This window comes from Bombina bombina, chromosome 7 (assembly GCF_027579735.1).
Source record: "Bombina bombina isolate aBomBom1 chromosome 7, aBomBom1.pri, whole genome shotgun sequence".
NCBI lineage: Eukaryota > Metazoa > Chordata > Amphibia > Anura > Bombinatoridae > Bombina > Bombina bombina.
Window position 1 is genome coordinate 486,406,485 of NC_069505.1, and position 19,588 is coordinate 486,426,072.

The 19,588-nt window shown below is 36.6% G+C and overlaps 2 protein-coding genes across 2 annotated transcripts in view; one reads left to right on the forward strand and one right to left on the reverse strand.

Moving 5' to 3' along the window:
• The window catches only part of LOC128666806 (inositol-tetrakisphosphate 1-kinase-like), a 38,421-nt gene extending 19,637 nt beyond the window's left edge, over nt 1-18,784 (forward strand). Inside the window, exons 6-10 of the mRNA XM_053721601.1 lie at nt 1,715-1,755; nt 1,883-2,048; nt 8,827-8,894; nt 9,268-9,427; nt 16,991-18,784. Coding sequence (XP_053577576.1) covers nt 1,715-1,755; nt 1,883-2,048; nt 8,827-8,894; nt 9,268-9,427; nt 16,991-17,259 — 704 coding nt within the window. The 3' untranslated portion in view covers nt 17,260-18,784. The remainder of the gene's footprint in view (nt 1-1,714; nt 1,756-1,882; nt 2,049-8,826; nt 8,895-9,267; nt 9,428-16,990) is intronic.
• Nucleotides 18,258-19,588, reverse strand: part of CCER2 (coiled-coil glutamate rich protein 2) — a 44,103-nt gene continuing 42,772 nt past the window's right edge. Inside the window, exon 6 of the mRNA XM_053721600.1 lies at nt 18,258-19,052. Within this exon, the coding sequence (XP_053577575.1) occupies nt 18,978-19,052 (75 nt within the window). The 3' untranslated portion in view covers nt 18,258-18,977. The remainder of the gene's footprint in view (nt 19,053-19,588) is intronic.

Here is a 19,588-nt window from a genome sequence, read left to right on the forward strand (position 1 = left end):
TGAAGTAACATCATAAATCTATTTAGAATACATCGACTCACTTCCTCAAATATATTCACATTTTCTATATATTTGATTTAAAAAAAAAAAATACTGCTTTTTAGCACATTTCAGTAACAAATACATTTATGAAACATATATACAGTGCACTGTAATTCCCGTATCTTCACTATCTATTTTTGCCTCCGCCTGGGGGGTTTAAGGGTGGCGAAGCCCCCCCTTGTAAAACTCATTCCCCAAGGTTCACTTGGGGTGGATGCAATAGGATTGGCGAGGCACCTTTCTTGAACCCCCCCCAGCAAAAAAACTGTGTAGATGAGGAATTACACTACTTCGGGCTTTACCCAAAGCTGCTTGAGTAATCCTAGGATTACCCGGATTTCGGACTTTACCCATAACATATATAAGCATCAGCAAATCACAAAATGCATATATGTATATAGTTCTTGCACATGCTCAGTAGTAGCTGGTGCCTCAGAAAGTGTGCATATAAAAAAAGATTGTGCATATTTAGATAATGGAAGTGAATAGGAAAGTTGTTTAAAATTGTGTGCTCTATCTGAATAACAAAGGACCACTAAAGTCAAATTAAACTTTCAAGATTCAAGTAAAATGTACCACTAAATGTGGATACAACAGAGTGACATAGGAAATCATCTCAAAATTTCTCCTCTCACCTAAAAATGCAGCCCCCCACCATAGTTTAAAAAATCAAAAAGCATCAAAGTTGTTTTCGTTTTTTGCTAAATATAAATAATTATGCTGACTACCCTTTTTATAGTACAGAACAATTGGTAAAGGAACACATAGCTCAGCATTTTCTATAGTGTATATGAAAGATCAGAACTTAAAGGGACAGTCAACACCAGATTTTTTGTTGTTTAAAAATATAGATAATCCCTTTATTATTATAGCTGTGTTTGCTATGCAAAACTGGGGAATGGGTAATACACGTTTTACCTCTGTAATTACCTTTTATCTAAGCCTCTGCAAACTGCCCCCTTATTTCAGTTCATTTGACAGACTTGCACTTTAGCCAATCAGTGCTCACTCCTTTGTAAATTCACGTGCGTGAGCTCAATGTTATCTATGTGAAACACATGAACTAATGCCCTCTAGTGGTGAAAAATTGTCAAAATCATTTCAGATTAGAGGTGGGCTTCAATGTCTAAGACAGTAGCATATAAACCTCCTAGTTTTAGCTTTCAACTAAGAATACCAAGAGAACAAAGCAAAATTGGTGATAAAAGTAAATTGGAAAGTTGTTTAAAATTGCATGCCCTATTTGTATCAAAGTTTTTTTTGGACTTGACTCTCCCTTAAATATATATATCATATTTTTGTCTGAAAATAAAAATACTAAGCCCTGTACCATTCACAACTACAAGGGCATAAACTGATTTGAAGAAAAATCACATTATTTTGTATTTATCTCACACACAGACCTTAAAGGAATATGCAAGTCAAAATTAAATTTTTAGGATTTAGTGTACAATTTAACAAAATAATTTCCAGTTCAGCTCTATCATCAAATATATCCTTTTCTCTTGTATCCTATGTTGAAATTTAGCAGTCTTATGCGCATGAACATGTCTTAACAGCTTCCACCTTTTGGTTCCAAATGATGTATTCTGATTAAATAAGTAGATTCATATTAAAATATAGTTTTTTGATCAGTGGCTGATCTCTTGCTTTGTCTCTTTCTCTTTTTCAGTCTGTAAGACTAGAGTTGCACATGGGCCCCAGTCTCATGAGGTTTGTATATCTAGGAATGTCATCAATATATCGTACTGTGTCACTATAAGACAACCTCAGTCTTATCTCTTTAGTGCCCTACTGATTTAGCTTATGATCACTTAACACTTTTTTTTTCTCTCCCCAGATGTCTCTGATTTTTAATGATGAGGGTCTCCATGATGTGAGACCTCCCTGCCTCCTTCAGAGTTTTATCAATCACAGCGCTACCCTCTACAAAGTGTTTGTTGTGGGATCTCAACATTTCGTAGTGCAAAGACCCTCCCTACGTAATTTTCCTTTGGGCGAGACAGGTCAGTTTTAGTTCTCATAGCTGTTCTTTTGGTAATGAGGGGGGTATTTAAACAAAAAAGACTTTCAGGCATCAAAGTTTGTATGCATAAAAGATATTACAATACCTAGGCAATTCATTGACTTTAGATTATTATTTATTTTTTGCTTGGTGGTGGAAAAATAGGGATACAAACCTGTGGCTAATACATATTAAAGTTTCTTTCATGTAATTAGCAAGAGTCCATGAGCTAGTGACGTATGGATATACATTCCTACCAGGAGGGGCAAAGTTTCCCAAACCTCAAAATGCCTATAAATACACCCCTCACCACACCCACAAATCAGTTTTACAAACTTTGCCTCCTATGGAGGTGGTGAAGTAAGTTTGTGCTAGATTCTACGTTGATATGCGCTCCGCAGCAGGTTGGAGCCCGGTTTTCCTCTCAGCGTGCAGTGAATGTCAGAGGGATGTGAGGAGAGTATTGCCTGTTTGAATTCAATGATCTCCTTCTACGGGGTCTATTTCATGGGTTCTCTGTTATCGGTCGTAGAGATTCATCTCTTACCTCCCTTTTCAGATCGACGATATACTCTTATATATACCATTACCTCTGCTGATTCTCGTTTCAGTACTGGTTTGGCTTTCTACAACATGTAGATGAGTGTCCTGGGGTAAGTAAGTCTTATTTTCTGTGACACTCTAAAGCTATGGTTGGGCACTTTTTTATAAAGTTCTAAATATATGTATTCCAACATTTATTTGCCTTGACTCAGGATGTTCAACATTTCCTTATTTCAGACAGTCAGTTTCATATTTGGGATAATGCATTTGAATATATTATTTTTATCTTACCTTAAAATTTGACTTTTTCCCTGTGGGCTGTTAGGCTCGCGGGGGCTGAAAATGCTTCATTTTATTGCGTCATTCTTGGCGCGGACTTTCTTGGCGCGAAATTTTTTTTCTATTTCATACGTGTCGCCGGAAGTTGCGTCATTTTTGACGTTTTTCGCGCCAAAAATGTCGGCGTTCCGGATGTGGCGTCATTTTTGGCGCTAATAGCATTTAGGCGCCAAATATTGTGGGCGTCAAATTTGTCTCCACTTTATTTAAGTCTCATTATTTGTTGCTTCTGGTTGCTAGAAGCTTGTTCACTGGCATTTTTTTCTCATTCCTGAAACTGTCATTTAAGGAATTTGATCAATTTTGCTTTATATGTTGTTTTTTCTATTACATATTGCAAGATGTCCCACGTTGCAACAGAGTCAGAAGATACTACTGGAAAATCGCTGCCTGGTGCTGGAACTACCAAAGCTAAGTGTATCTGCTGTAAACTTTTGGTAGTTGTTCCTCCAGCTGTTGTTTGTATTAAATGTCATGACAAACTTGTTAATGCAGAAAATATTTCCTTTAGTAAAGTACCATTACCTGTTGCAGTTCCATCAACATCTAATGTTCAGAGTGTTCCTGATAACATAAGAGATTTTGTTTCTGAATCCATTAAGAAGGCTATGTCTGTTATTCCTCCTTCTGGTAAACATAAAAAGTCTTTTAAAACTTCTCTTTATACAGATGAATTTTTAAATGAACATTATCATTCTGATTCTAATGATTCTTCTGATACAGAGGATTCTGTCTCAGAGGTTGATGCTGATAAATCTTCATATTTATTTAAAATGGAATTTATCCGTTCTTTACTTAAAGAAGTCCTAATTGAATTAGAAATTGAGGATTCTGGTCCTCTTGATACTAAATCTAAACGTTTAGACAAGGTATTTAGATCTCCTGTGGTTATTCCAGAAGTTTTTCCTGTTCCTGGTGCTATTTCTGAAGTAATTTCCAGAGAATGGAATAATTTGGGTAATTCATTTACTCCTTCTAAACGTTTTAAGCAATTATATCCTGTACCGTCCGACAGATTAGAGTTTTGGGACAAAATCTCTAAAGTTGATGGGGCTATTTCTACCCTTGCTAAATGTACTACTATTCCTACGTCAGATGGTACTTCCTTTAAGGATCCTTTAGATAGGAAAATTGAATCCTTTCTAAGAAAAGCTTATCTGTGTTCAGGTAATCTTCTTAGACCTGCTATATCATTGGCTGATGTTGCTGCAGCTTCAACTTTTTGGTTTTAAACTTTAGCGCAACAAGTAACAGATCATGATTCTACATGAAGGTGCGGCCCTCATTCCAGCTCAGCTGGTAGGGGGCAGATTACGTTTTTTCAAAGAAATTTGGATCAATTCTGTTCACAATCTTTGGATTCAGAACATTGTTTCAGAAGGGTACATAATTGGTTTCAAGATAAGACCTCCTGCAAAGAGATTTTTTCTTTCCTGTGTCCCAGTAAACTCAGTGAAAGCTCAAGCATTTCTGAAATGTGTTTCAGATCTAGAGTTGGCTGGAGTAATTATGCCAGTTCCAGTTTTGGAACAGGGGCTGGGGTTTTATTCGAATCTCTTCATTGTACCCAAGAAGGAGAATTCCTTCAGACCAGTTCTGGTTCTAAAAATATTGAATCGTTATGTAAGGATACCAACATTCAAAATGGTAACTGTAAGGACTATATTGCCTTTTGTTCAGCAAGGGCATTATATGTCTACAATAGATTTACAGGATGCATATCTGCATATTCCGATTCATCCAGCTCACTATCAGTTCCTGAGATTCTCTTTCCTGGACAAGCATTACCAGTTTGTGGCTCTGCCATTTGGCCTAGGTACAGCTCCAAGAATTTTTACAAAGGTTCTCGGTGCCCTTCTGTCTGTAATCAGAGAACAGGGTATTGTGGTATTTCCTTATTTGGACGATATCTTGGTACTTGCTCAGTCTTCACATTTAGCAGAATCTCATACGAATCGACTTGTGTTGTTTCTTCAAGATCATGGTTGGAGGATCAATTTACTAAAAAGTTCATTGATTCCTCAGACAAGGGTAACCTTTTTAGGGTTCCAGATAGATTCAGTGTCCATGACTCTATCTTTGACAGACAAGAGACGTCTAAAATTGATTTCAGCTTGTCGAAACCTTCAGTCACAATCATTCCCTTCGGTAGCCTTATGCATGGAAATTCTAGGTCTTATGACTGCTGCATCGGACGCGATCCCCTTTGCTCGTTTTCACATGCGACCTCTTCAGCTCTGTATGCTGAACCAATGGTGCAGGGATTACACAAAGATATCTCAATTAATATCTTTAAAACCGATTGTCCGACATTCTCTGACGTGGTGGACAGATCACCATTGTTTAATTCAGGGGGCTTCTTTTTGTTCTTCCGACCTGGACTATAATCTCAACAGATGCAAGTCTTACAGGTTGGGGAGCTGTGTGGGGGTCTCTGACGGCACAAGGGGTTTGGGAATCTCAGGAGGTGAGATTACCGATCAATATTTTGGAACTCTGTGCAATTTTCAGAGCTCTTCAGTCTTGGCCTCTTCTGAAGAGAGAGTCGTTCATTTGTTTTCAGACAGACAATGTCACAACTATGGCATACATCAATCATCAAGGAGGGACTCACAGTCCTCTGGCTATGAAAGAAGTATCTCGAATTTTGGTTTGGGTGGAATCCAGCTCCTGTCTAATCTCTGCGGTTCATATCCCAGGTATAGACAATTGGGAAGCGGATTATCTCAGTCGCCAAACGTTGCATCCGGGCGAATGGTCTCTTCACCCAGAGGTATTTCTTCAGATTGTTCAAATGTGGGAACTCCCAGAAATAGATCTGATGGCTTCTCATCTAAACAAGAAACTTCCCAGGTATCTGTCCAGATCCCGGGATCCTCAGGCGGAGGCAGTGGATGCATTATCACTTCCTTGGAAGTATCATCCTGCCTATATCTTTCCGCCTCTAGTTCTTCTTCCAAGAGTAATCTCCAAGATTCTGAAGGAATGCTCGTTTGTTCTGCTGGTAGCTCCAGCATGGCCTCACAGGTTTTGGTATGCGGATCTTGTCCGGATGGCCTCTTGCCAGCCGTGGACTCTTCCGTTAAGACCAGACCTTCTGTCACAAGGTCCTTTCTTCCATCAGGATCTCAAATCCTTAAATTTAAAGGTATGGAGATTGAACGCTTGATTCTTGGTCAAAGAGGTTTCTCTGACTCTGTGATTAATACTATGTTACAGGCTCGTAAATCTGTATCTAGAGAGATGTATTACAGAGTCTGGAAGACTTATATTTCTTGGTGTCTTTCTCATCATTTTTCCTGGCATTCTTTTAGAATTCCGAGAATTTTACAGTTTCTTCAGGATGGTTTAGATAAAGGTTTGTCCGCAAGTTCCTTGAAAGGACAAATCTCTGCTCTTTCTGTTATTTTTCACAGAAAGATTGCTAATCTTCCTGATATTCATTGTTTTGTACAAGCTTTGGTTCGTATAAAACCTGTCATTAAGTCAATTTCTCCTCCTTGGAGTTTGAATTTGGTTCTGAGGGCTCTTCAAGCTCCTCCTTTTGAACCCATGCATTCATTGGACATTAAATTACTTTCTTGGAAAGTTTTGTTCCTTTTGGCCATCTCTTCTGCCAGAAGAGTCTCTGAATTATCTGCTCTTTCTTGTGAGTCTCCTTTTCTGATTTTTCATCAGGATAAGGCGGTGTTGCGAACTTCTTTTGAATTTTTACCTAAGGTTGTGAATTCCAACAACATTAGTAGAGAAATTGTGGTTCCTTCATTATGTCCTAATCCTAAGAATTCTAAGGAGAAATCGTTGCATTCTTTGGATGTTGTTAGAGCTTTGAAATATTATGTTGAGGCTACTAAGTCTTTCCGTAAGACTTCTAGTCTATTTGTCATCTTTTCCGGTTCTAGGAAAGGTCAGAAAGCTTCTGCCATTTCTTTGGCATCTTGGTTGAAATCCTTAATTCACCATGCTTATGTCGAGTCGGGTAAAACTCCGCCTCAAAGGATTACAGCTCATTCTACTAGGTCAGTTTCTACTTCCTGGGCGTTTAGGAATGAGGCTTCGGTTGATCAGATTTGCAAAGCAGCAACTTGGTCCTCTTTGCATACTTTTACTAAATTCTACCATTTTGATGTGTTTTCTTCTTCTGAAGCAGTTTTTGGTAGAAAAGTACTTCAGGCAGCGGTTTCAGTTTGAATCTTCTGCTTATGTTTTCATTAAACTTTATTTTGGGTGTGGATTATTTTCAGCAGGAATTGGCTGTCTTTATTTTATCCCTCCCTCTCTAGTGACTCTTGCGTGGAAAGATCCACATCTTGGGTAGTCATTATCCCATACGTCACTAGCTCATGGACTCTTGCTAATTACATGAAAGAAAACATAATTTATGTAAGAACTTACCTGATAAATTCATTTCTTTCATATTAGCAAGAGTCCATGAGGCCCACCCTTGTTGTGGTGGTTATGATTTTTTTGTATAAAGCACAACTATTCCAATTCCTTATTTTATATGCTTTCGCACTTTTTTATCACCCCACTTCTTGGCTATTTGTTAAACTGATTTGTGGGTGTGGTGAGGGGTGTATTTATAGGCATTTTGAGGTTTGGGAAACTTTGCCCCTCCTGGTAGGAATGTATATCCCATACGTCACTAGCTCATGGACTCTTGCTAATATGAAAGAAATGAATTTATCAGGTAAGTTCTTACATAAATTATGTTATTTAGTTATTCATTCCCTACTTGTAGTGATATGATAATATTTACAATAATAATACATTTTTAATTATTTTATCAACTATAAAATATTACCACAATATAACACATATATAACACAAAGATGATCATTCCCATATCATAAACTGACCACAAAGTTGGCATCCAGCACCAACTCCACAATAAATGCAATATTTCTATTTTGTATTCTATTGTAGTCAGAGAATTATGAGCAGGACAAGCAAATGTGTGCACCCTTAACCATTTAACTTTGCCTTGCTAAAATTCTCCATTACATTTTAGTAAGAGGGTGGAATGAACTAATTATATCAAACTAAACTGCTTGCATCCATTGTGCCCAAAAATACAGTGTTTGCTTGTTTGCATGCTCCTACCCATTCCACTTTAAATAAGCAATAAAGTCAGAATTAAACTTAAATGTATGGCTAGAGCATTAAATATTAACTTTCCATTGTATTTCTATTATCAATTTTGCTTAGTTCTCTTGGTAACCTTTGGTAAAGAGTAATTCTATGTGAGCTGAGGCGTGTGCATGTGGCTTTAGCTATCTTGCAGCAGTGTTTGCAGCAATGTTTATAGCAATGTTATGCATAGTTGCAAACACTGCTGCCATAGAAAGCTAAAGACTTGTGCATGTTACTAAGCTCTTATCAGTCTCCCAAGGTTTTTCCTTTTCAACAACCTAAACCAAGAAAAGAAAGCAATTTTGATATTAGAAGTAAATTGTAAAGTTGTTTAGAATGTTATGCTCTACCTGAGTCATGAACGTTTAATTTCGACTTTACTGTCCCTTTAAATTTCATCTAAAACATTGTTGTAGATATAAATAGGAAATCCACATAAACATAATCCTGAAATTAGAGACCTCATTTTACATACTGCTCTCAAAACTGAGTGTCATAGGAACCTTGTTTGTTGTTTGTTATAAGAGTTGATGGATACTATTAGTCATTTAGGTTGATGAATAACTAACAAGCAACCTTTTTATCAAACTGTGATGTCTGTGGTTAGGTTTCTTTTATTCATGTATTCTCCCCTTTAGCAAAATTTGTGTACCCATTGTGTGCTGTATCAATGTGCTGCAATCCTGAAAATGTCTTTAACGTTGTGGTTCTGGATATCCCTACTAATCTTTAATCTCTCGTGGTTTTACTATCTATTTTTCTAGACCAAACAACCATCTTTTTCAACAGTCATGATGTTTCCAAAGCCGAGTCCTGTTCCCACCTCTCTGAGGTTAGTTGAAGACATGCATTTGTCATCAGACTTCTGGGCCTTATGGTTCTTACCTACCAACAAATTCTATGTTTCTATGTTAGTGCATGTCCATTTAGAGCATATGCATATAGTGTTAAGCTAGTAGCTCGGGTAGGTATCCTGTAGAAATGATAGCAAAATGGTGCTGGCATCTATATGGCAAACTCAATGTGTGATCACATGACAAATATGTTTAAATAGTACCTAGATACCAGTGTTAAAGTAGGGTTTTGATGTAGTCATTTTGCTGTACAATATTATTTTACCAACACTCCAGTACTTCACACTTGTAAGCATTGCTTTCATTGTCTCATTTTTTACCTCGCTATGCAGTGTTCTCCTTTTTTTCCAGCCACCCCCATGCATAGAGCTAATGCAACCATCTGACAAAGTAGTGCGGTATGTGGTACAGAGGCTGCAGGGTGCCCTCGGAATGTCTCTCTTTGGAGTAGACCTAATCATAGACACTCAGACTGGACGATGTGTAGTTATTGATGTCAACGCCTTTCCAGGTTTGTAAAATAAGGTGGAAGCATTATATAGTTACACCAAAAGGTGTAAGCCTGAGGGATATTAATACTATTAAAAAAACAAACTAAGGGACAAAAATAGAATATTGGGACAATAATCCGCCTCACTAACCCTATCATAAATAGTATTAACCCCTAATCTGCCTTCCCTAACATCGCCGACACCTAACTTCAATTATTAACCCCTAATCTGACGACCGGAGCTCACCGCTATTCTAATAAATGTATTAACCCCTAAAGCTAAGTCTAACCCTAACACTAACACCCCCCTAATTTAAATATAATTTTAATCTAACGAAATTAATTAACTCTTATTAAATAAATTATTCCTATTTAAAGCTAAATACTTACCTGTAAAAAAAATCCCAATATAGCTACAATATAAATTATAATTACATTGTAGCTATTTAAGGATTAATATTTATTTTACAGGCAACTTGGTAATTATTTTAACCAGGTACAATAGCTATTAAATAGTTAAGAACTATTTAATAGTTACCTAGTTAAAATAATAACAAAATTACCTGTAAAATAAGTCCTAACCTAAGTTATAATTGTGTAGTTATTGATGTCAACGCCTTTCCAGGTTTGTAAAAGAAGGTGGAAACATTATATAGTTACACCAATAGGTGTAAGCCTGAGGGATATTAATACTATTAAAAAAACAAACTAAGGGACAAAAATAGAATATTGGGACAATATCAAATATTAAAAAAATTGATTGAGAAGAGAGAGTAACATAACTTGGACTGACTATGATATATTTCTATACAAATATAATATATAGGTGCACCAGTGTTAATGAATATCTCTTATTTATTGTCTATCAAACTGGGATCTGTCAACATTTTAAAAATGTCATGGTTCAAATAGAGCGTGTCATTCTGAACAATTTATTTCAATATAGAGACAGACCACACTAGATCATAATAGGTATAAGGAAGGCGGTCCCTATCAACAATCCTATATATAATTATAGGCCAGGCCAATAATATCAGACCTCTAGAATAAAGTGTATCAATAACTGAGATTAGTTACTATATAATAAAGTTAAAGGGACATGAAACCCAAAGTTTTTCTTTCATAATTCAGATAGAGCATACAATTTTATACAACTTTCCAACTTATTTCTATTATCATATTTGCTTTATTTTCTTTTTATTATTTGTTGAATGAGCAACCTTGCACTGCTAGGAACTAGCGGAAAATATTGGGTGAACCAATGACAAGTATATATGTGGTACACAATCCAATGAATAGGCAGCACCACCTGAAGGATGCAAAAATCTTCCTTTCTATTACTTCATAAGCAGGAGTAGGTATACAAATAACTACGTTTCGGGTTACATACCCTTAGTCATGTCAATGTCCCATGCCGAAGAGTACAACCCTCCATAAGAGACTATTAAAAACTTCTGACACTTCTCTGCCAACCTCCTGGGAAGAAAGGCAAAGAATGACTGAGGGATGAGGGAAGTGGGAGGAGTATTTAAGCCTTTGGCTGGGGTGTCTTTGCCTCCTCCTGGTGGCCAGGTTCTGAATTCCCAAAAGTAATGAATGCAGCTGTGGACTCTTTCCATTTATGAAGAAAATCTTACTTTTTATTACTTCATAAGCAGGAGTAGGTACACAAATGACTATGTTTCGCGTTACATACCATTCATTAGTCATGTCAATTATACATGGGCAAAATAACACCTTTAAATACCTTAACCAGGTGGACTAACTCATCCCCTTTAACTCTTCCTTCTCTGCTTTACTCTTAGGTCATTAAAGCTCCCTCTGCTGGAAGGAGAGTAATTTTGCTATTATATTAAAAACATACACAAATATATACAGACATTTGGCAGGTTATCTATTGCAAAATTACAACTGAGGCAGTATCCTATGCATAGATCTATTACAAAAATAAACCTAGATCAAAGTCTCTATTCATGCCTTTTGGGCTTAGAGCATCTAAAGTATAAATCCAAAACATGTATTTTCTTATTACCCCTTCTCCTGGGTATGGGGACCCAGTCTATTATTTGAAACCTTTACTGTGAAATTCTGTGACCTGCCTCTAGAAAGTGACAGGCCACAGGGGACTTCTTTATCTCCACATCTAATGCTAGATTTGTGTTGCACCATCCAATCTCTTACCCTTTATGTCGTTTCACTGATATAAATTTTGGCACACGGGCACTTAATTAGGTATACAACAAATGTAGCATTGCAGGTGTGAAATACCCATTCATTTTAAACCTTTTACCTGTTATTGGATGAAAAAAACTGTCTACATTGATTACACTATTACAGCTAGAGCAACCCAAACATGGGAAACAGCCCTTCTTTTGTGTATTTAGATAACCAGTAGTGTCTCTCTTTAGACCACCCATATCAGCCCTAACATATCCCTTAGGTGGACGTGTATACGCCGGCATAGGGGGATTTTTACTCCAGGATGACAATCCTTAATAATGTGCCAGTGGCATCTGATTATATTTTTTGTATCTTAGAGCTATTTGTGTTGAATTCTGAGACAAATACCATTCTTTCATCCCTGTTCTTTCTTTTAGTGAGCTCAAGTGCTTTTTGGCGTGGAATCCTATTCACTTCTTCTATGTTTTCTTTAATCAATTCTGCAGGGTAACCCCTTTCTAGAAAGCGTGTGCCTTCCTCAGTCAGTCTAGTCTCTACTAATGTATCATCTTTTACAATTCTTTTACCACTCAACAATTGACTCTTCAGTAAAGATTTTTTTCAATGAAGGAGGATGGGCATTGGTATAATGCAACAAAGTGTTGCGGTCTGTTTCTTTGCGAAAAAGATCTGTTGATAATGATCCGTTGTGTTTATACACCTTTGTGTCCAAAAAAATTAACACTTTCCTCACTCCATGTAAGTGTAAACTTAATGTATCTAGAGTTAAAATTGAGTGTATGTACAAATTCTTGTAGGGATCCAATGTCACCCCACCATATGCCAAAGATGTCATCTATATAGCGCCACCAGGTGGCGCCATATAGATGGAACAATTCATTTTAAAATACTAAGTGTTTTTTATACTAATTCATATATATGTTGGCATATGTAGGGGCAACATTGGACCCCATAGCTGTCACTTGTCAATGTTTATAGAATGTATCCTGAAACAGAAAATAATTGCAGCATAAAATGATTTCCATTAATTCAGTAAGTAACTGTTGTTCTTGCAAAGCAAACTTTTTACTGGCTGCCAGGACACCGTTAATGACATCTATCCCACTTGTGTGGGTAATTGATGTATATAGACTGACAATATCAAGACTGTAAAGAATGCATTTTTCCTAATTCCCTGATAACTCATCAATTTTTAGCAAAAAATCACCAGTATCTCTGATGTAGGAATATGATTGCATGACACAAGCCCTAAGAACTTTATCTAGGTACACTGAAATATTGGTGAAAACAGAGTTAGTCCCTGCCGCTATTGGGCGACCTCGTGGTTTAAAAGGTTTTCATGGACTTTAGGCAGGGTATAAAACACTTAAATAGTGTATTCATCTTTTATAAGGAATTTCCTTGTTTCCAAATCTATTATCCCATGCCTGAAGCCCTTATCCACAGTATTAAGAATGGTTTCCAGGATTTGTTTCTTAACTCGTTGTGGCAGCCGCCGTGTTTAATTTACATCTCTGGGACTGACCTTAACAAAGCACAAAAGGAGGTACTGATTAAAGGTTTTTCCTTTTGCAGAGATTCACCAGGGGACTGGTTTAGACTTGAAAAAGATTTGCATAAATTCTTTAGACGCCTTAAGCTAAAATCATTTTTTGCTAATTGTGATAAAATGAACGCATTAGACAAAAATGTGATACAAGAGTTCTCTATTAAAAATTTGGGTCTGAGAAACAAGAGCAAATTTACTCCTGCTGTTCATAATCACAGTACTGAAAAATTCATCATCATAGTTAAAGGTGATGTTAAAGGAACGGAATAAAACCTTCAACTTTCAATCTCAATAAACAGGAATCACAGGCCTTAAATACCTTAATAACAAATAAAGATATAATTGTAAAGCAGGCCGATAAGGGTGGAGCAGCGGTGGTATTAAGTAAAGATTACTATGTTAAGGAGATTCTCTCTCAACTTTCAAACACCACAATATATGAAAAGCTGACTTCTGAACCATCGAAAAAAATCTTGGAAACCATTGTTAATACTGTGTATAAGAGATTATAGATTTGGAAACAAGGAAATTCCTTATAAAAGATGAATACACTATTCTAGTGTTTTATACCCTGCCTAAAGTCCAAAAAACATTTTAAAACCACCAGGTCTCCCAATAGTGGCAGAGTCTGACTCTGTTTTCACCAATGTTTCAGTGTACCCAGCTTAGGTTCTTAGGCTTTTTGTCATGCAATTCTCCTCCTACATCAAAGATACTGGTGATTTTTTGCTAAACATTTTTATCAGGTTATTATGAAAAATGCATCCTTTACAGTCTTGATATTGTCAGTCTATATACATAAATTACCCACACAAGTGGGATAGATGTAATTAACCCTTTGAGTGCTAAGCACTTTCACACCTGGGTGCTAAGCTGATTTATTTTTTTTAAATATGTATTTTGTTATCTTTTTTCAGATCCCCAAGATCGCCAAGGTTAGGCGATTACCTTTCCAGCGGTGGGTCTTGAGGGTCTGTAGCTGCTTAGATGCCTGAGATACAGGCTTCTAAACAGCATGCCCCCTTTCCCTATACTTATTATTGTAATTTTTAAATAAAGGTGTGCGGTGACGTCATCACGTCATTGTGCGTGACGTCACTGCACAAAATGTGAAACCCCGGTGATGCCTGTCACTATACAGGCCCGATCGCTGGGGTAGGAGCCCCCAGATCTCTCTCAAGGTGGGAGACTGCTAGCGACGGCTCTGAGACGTTGTTAGCACCTGAGTGGGAAACTCTGTGATGGCTCAGAGCCGTTGTTAGCACTGAAAGGGTTAAATGTGTCCTGGTAGCTAGTAAAAATGTTCTGTTTCAATATACTTTCTAAAAAACAGCGACAAGGGACAGCTATGGAGTCCAATGTTGCCCCTACATATGCCAACATATATATGAAATTGTATGAAGAACACAGTATTTGAAAATGAATTGTTCAATCTATATGGCGCCACCTGGTGGCACTATATAGATGACATCTTTGGCATATGGTGGGGTGACATTGGATCCCTACAAGAATTTGTACATACTCTCAATCTTAACTCTAGATACATTAAGTTTACATGGAGTGAGGAAAGTGTTAATTTTTTGGACACAAAGGTGTATAAACACAAAGGATCATTATTAACAGATCTTTTTCACAAAGAAACAGACCGCAACACTTTGTTGCATTATACCAGTGCCCATCCTCCTTCATTAAAAAAATCTTTACCTAAGAGTCAATAGTTGCGAATTAAAAGAATTGTAAAAGATGATACATTAGTAGAGACTAGACTGACTGAGGAAGGCACACGCTTTCTAGAAAGGGGTTACCCTGCAGAATTGATTAAAGAAAACATAGAAGAAGTTAATAGGATTCCACGCCAAAAAGCACTTGAGCTTACTAAGAGGACAGGGATGAAAGAATGGTGTTTGTCTCAGAATTTAACACAAATAGCTCTAAGATACAAAAAATATAATCAGACGCCACTGGCACATTATTAAAGAATGTCATCCTGGAGTAAAAACCTTTAAGGATCCCCCTATGCCGGCGTATACATATCCACCTAACTTAAGGGATATGTTAGTTAGGGCTGATGTGGGTAGTCTAAAGAGACACTACTGGTTATCTAAGTACACAAAAGAAGGGCTGTTTCCCATGTTTGGGTTGCTCTAGTTGTAATAGTGAAATCAAAGGAGACAGTTTTTGTCATCCAATAACAGGTAATAGGTTTAAAATGAATGGGTATTTCACACCTGCAATGCTACATTTGCTGTATACCTAATTAAGTGCCCGTGCGCCAAAATGTATATTGGTGAAACAACACAAAGGGTAAGAGATTAGATGGTGCAACACAAATCTAGCATTAGAAAGGGAGACAAAGAAGCCCCTGTGGCCTGTCACTTTCTAGAAGCAGGTCACGGAATTTCACAGTAAATGTTTCAAATAATAGACTGGGTCCCCATACCCAGGAGAAGGGGTAATAGGGAGCTGTTATTAAAAAGAAAATAAATGTTTTGGATTCATACTTTAGATGCTCTAAGCCCAAAAGGCATGAGTAAAGCAGAGAAGGAAGAGTTAAAGGGGATGAGTTAGTCCACCTGGTTAAGGTATTTAAAGGTGTTATTTTGCACATGTATAATTGATATGACCAAGGGTATGTAACCCGAAACGTAGTCATTTGTATACCTACTCCTGCTTATAAAATAATAAAAAGGAAGATTTTAGCATACTTCAGGTGGTGCTGCCTATTCATTGGATTGTGTACCTATTGCTTCAGGTGTTTGCAGTAACCTGCTGTCGTGCACACCTATCTACTCTTTGTGGTGGATTTCACTTGACAAAGTATATATGTGGTGCCACCAGCTAACTCCCAGTATTGCATTGCTGCTCCTGAGCTTACCTATGTGTGTTTTTTAACAAAGGATTCCAAAAGATCAAAGAAAATGTGATCACATAGGTACATTAGAAGGTTGTTTAAAATGGCATGCGCTATATGAATCATAAAAGTTTAATTTTTACTTTGCTATCCCTTTAAAAGGTACATGAAACCCCAAATTATTATTTCACAGTTTTATAGAGCATGCCATTTTAAATAACTTTTCAATTTACTTCTATTATCTAATTTGCTTTGTTCTCCTGGTATCCTTTGATGGAAAGCATACCTAGGTAGCCTCAGGAGCAGCAATGCACTACTAAGAGTTAGCGGGTGGCACAACATATATGCCACTTGTAATTGGTTTAACCAATGTTTCCAGCTAGCTCCCAGCAGTGCAATGTTGCTCATTCAACAAATAATACCAAGAGAATGAAACAAATTTGATAAAAGATCTGAATCTTTTATAATCTGAATTATAAATGAAAAACCTTCGGTATTATGTCCCTTATTATATATTATATTTTATACAGAACCTTAAAAACTAATCTCAGATTTTTACGCACTTTATTCTAGAGGTCTGGCCTGGCCTATAATTATATATAGGATTATTGATAGGACCGCCTTCCTTATACCTCTTAGGAATGATCTAGTGTGGTCTGTCAATGTTGAAATGCATTGTTATTGGTTACACTTAGGCTTGGTGTAAGGGAGCGTTCTTTACATACATGGCTGCAATCTCTTTATAATAATAATATCTGTTAGATAAGAGAGAGAAAACATGGTGGTAGTGTGTCAAATTTCCGTCTACATTTCATTCGCTTCTATCTTGAATTTGGGGCTTCGTTAGCAATTCACAGCTGCCATTATAGTGTAAATGATGGGCAGAGGTGTTGGATCAACAAAGACCAGTTCAGGTTAATTTGAAGTTGAAAGATAACTTTGTTCAGAGTTGTATTTTACAAAAAATAGATACACCAAAGATAACATTTAGGTTTTTTTCTAGGCTATGAAGGGGTTCCAGATTTCTTTCCTGCATTGCTTTCACACGTAGAGAAACTTATTGGGAGTGCAAATAAGGAAAATGAACCCACCAAAGAGCACTCAGCAGAGCAGATAGAGATACCTGCAGAGCGGTCTGTTGACTTGCTGACTGGCATGATGACTACTGACCGCTGGACCACAGATGCAGGACAACTGGAACCTTACCAGAAAACTATTACAAGTGGTTCCTACTTTAGCATGTGCTCATCAACTGTCTCTGCAGACTGGTGACAAGCTGGGACACCATGATATGAGAACAGACTGACAGGTGGGGGTTGTCAAAATAAAGGATGTTAACTAAAGATCACTAAGTGGAGGATGTCAACTAAAGACAACTAATTGATGTATGTCAACTAAAGACCACTAAGTGATGTATGTCAACTAAAGACCTCTAAGTGATGTATGTCAACTAAAGACCACTAAGTGATGTATGTCAACTAAAGACCACTAAGTGATGTATGTCAACTAAAGACCACTAAGTGATGTATATCAACTAAAGACAACTAAGTGGAGAATGTCAACTAAAGACCACTAAGTGATGTACGTCAACTAAAGACCACTAAGTGATGTACGTCAACTAAAGACCACTTATTGATGTACGTCAACTAAAGACCACTTATTGATGTATGTCAATTAAAGACAACTAAGTGGAGAATGTAAACTAAAAACAACTAAGTGGAGGATGTCAACTAAAGACCACTAAGTGATGTACGTCAACTAAAGACCACTAAGTGATGTATGTCAACTAAAGATCACTAAGTGATGTATGTCAACTAAAGACAACTAAGTGAAGGATGTCAACTAAAGATCACTAAGTGATGTATGTCAACTAAAGACAACTAAGCGAAAGATGTTAACTAAAGACAACTAAACGAAAGATGTCAACTAAAAATCACAAAGCGAAGGATGTCAGCTAAAGACTACTAAAAAAAGAATGTCAACTAAACACCACTAAGTCAAGTATATCAAACACCACTAAGTCAAGTATGTCAACTAAACACCACAATCTCAGCCAGGTTTGGGTTTTGTCTAGTCTAACATATGGGTCCTTCAAAGTATCGACTTGAAAACATCTTCATTTACTTAGCAGACTTCATAGCAAGCGAGACACTCTTACTTCATTCACACAATAGAGCTCCGGGTCCTTCAATAGCACATAATAATGATATAGATAACAAGAATGGTTACTCTGTCAATAACCCTGAAACAAGAAGATTAACAAATACAACTCACCTTGTAATATTTGGTTTTTATTTACACAGCAAAGCAGAAAACAAATCAACAAGAATGTGCTGTGTGTTGTGAAGAAAACCATCAGATTGGGTTTCCTCAAAATAAATATTGACCATTCCCACACCTGGTGCATGTGAAGTGGAATATTCATCTTTAAACAAATATAGAAATTACATACAGCCTAAATAAAGAATTGAGTTAGAGAGAATGGATGAAGCAATTAAATAATCAGGTTATCAAATGTCACCTTGGTTATAGGGACCAGTTAACTAAGTACCAACTTATTAGATCTTTGGAAAATGAACTTTTGTATAATGATAGAAAATGTTCTACAATTTATATTGTATGTAACAATTAGAATTGGGTTAATCTTTATAGAGGATTACAAAACAACCATCAACCCATTTCTTGTATGTATTTCTCAATAGTACAGAGCTATTTGATAACCTTATTAACAAAGCAAAGTCTTCAGTATTGTTGTAACAGTACATAGCCAGGTTTGGAAGAAGACCAACAAATTTTATATATATATATATATATATATATATATATATATATATATATATATATATATATATATATATATATATATATATATATATAAAAAGGAAAAGGCTTATAGACTGTTTTAAGTATATGTGTGCGCATGTCTGTGTCCATTTACACTTTGGTGTATGTGGTTATCTTTGTGCAGAGTTTGTATACGTTTCCTTGGCTTAGCCTCGGTGAAGCTCACGCAGCTTCTCACCAGCCCTCAGCAGTTCTTCCTCTATCTTCTCAAGGTCCTGTATCTGCCAGGAAAAAAAAATGAAAATTTTATATACCAGACTCATCCATAATTAACACAAGACATCCAAAGTTGGTACACTGAAGTTTGTGTAAGGCAATTAACATGTATTACATCTTCTATGTTGTGTCCATGTCTCTATAGTGAAATTCAGGTGCTGGAAGCCAAAACACTACCCGGGACTCAATATTCTAAATAAATCATCTTCTCTAAATGCTACATATCATATGTAATTTACCTTCAATTGTTCACATTAAATATCTGTATTTATTATTTATTCTGATTTATTAATGTTAAATTTGCACAAGAAGTGACAATATATTGATGATGTCTGGATCACAATGTTGGTAACTACCTGTCTCATATACTGATTGCTAATTTTTTTCTCAGTGCTAGGAGAGCAAGGACTTTTAGGTAAACATCCAAACTCTGTTTACTATGACATTTGCCAAAGTCCACTGGGTTAATTGCAGATCATCTCTGGCCATAAATGAGATAATTGTACAAGCAATAAACAGATATAGTGTGTGAATACAACAT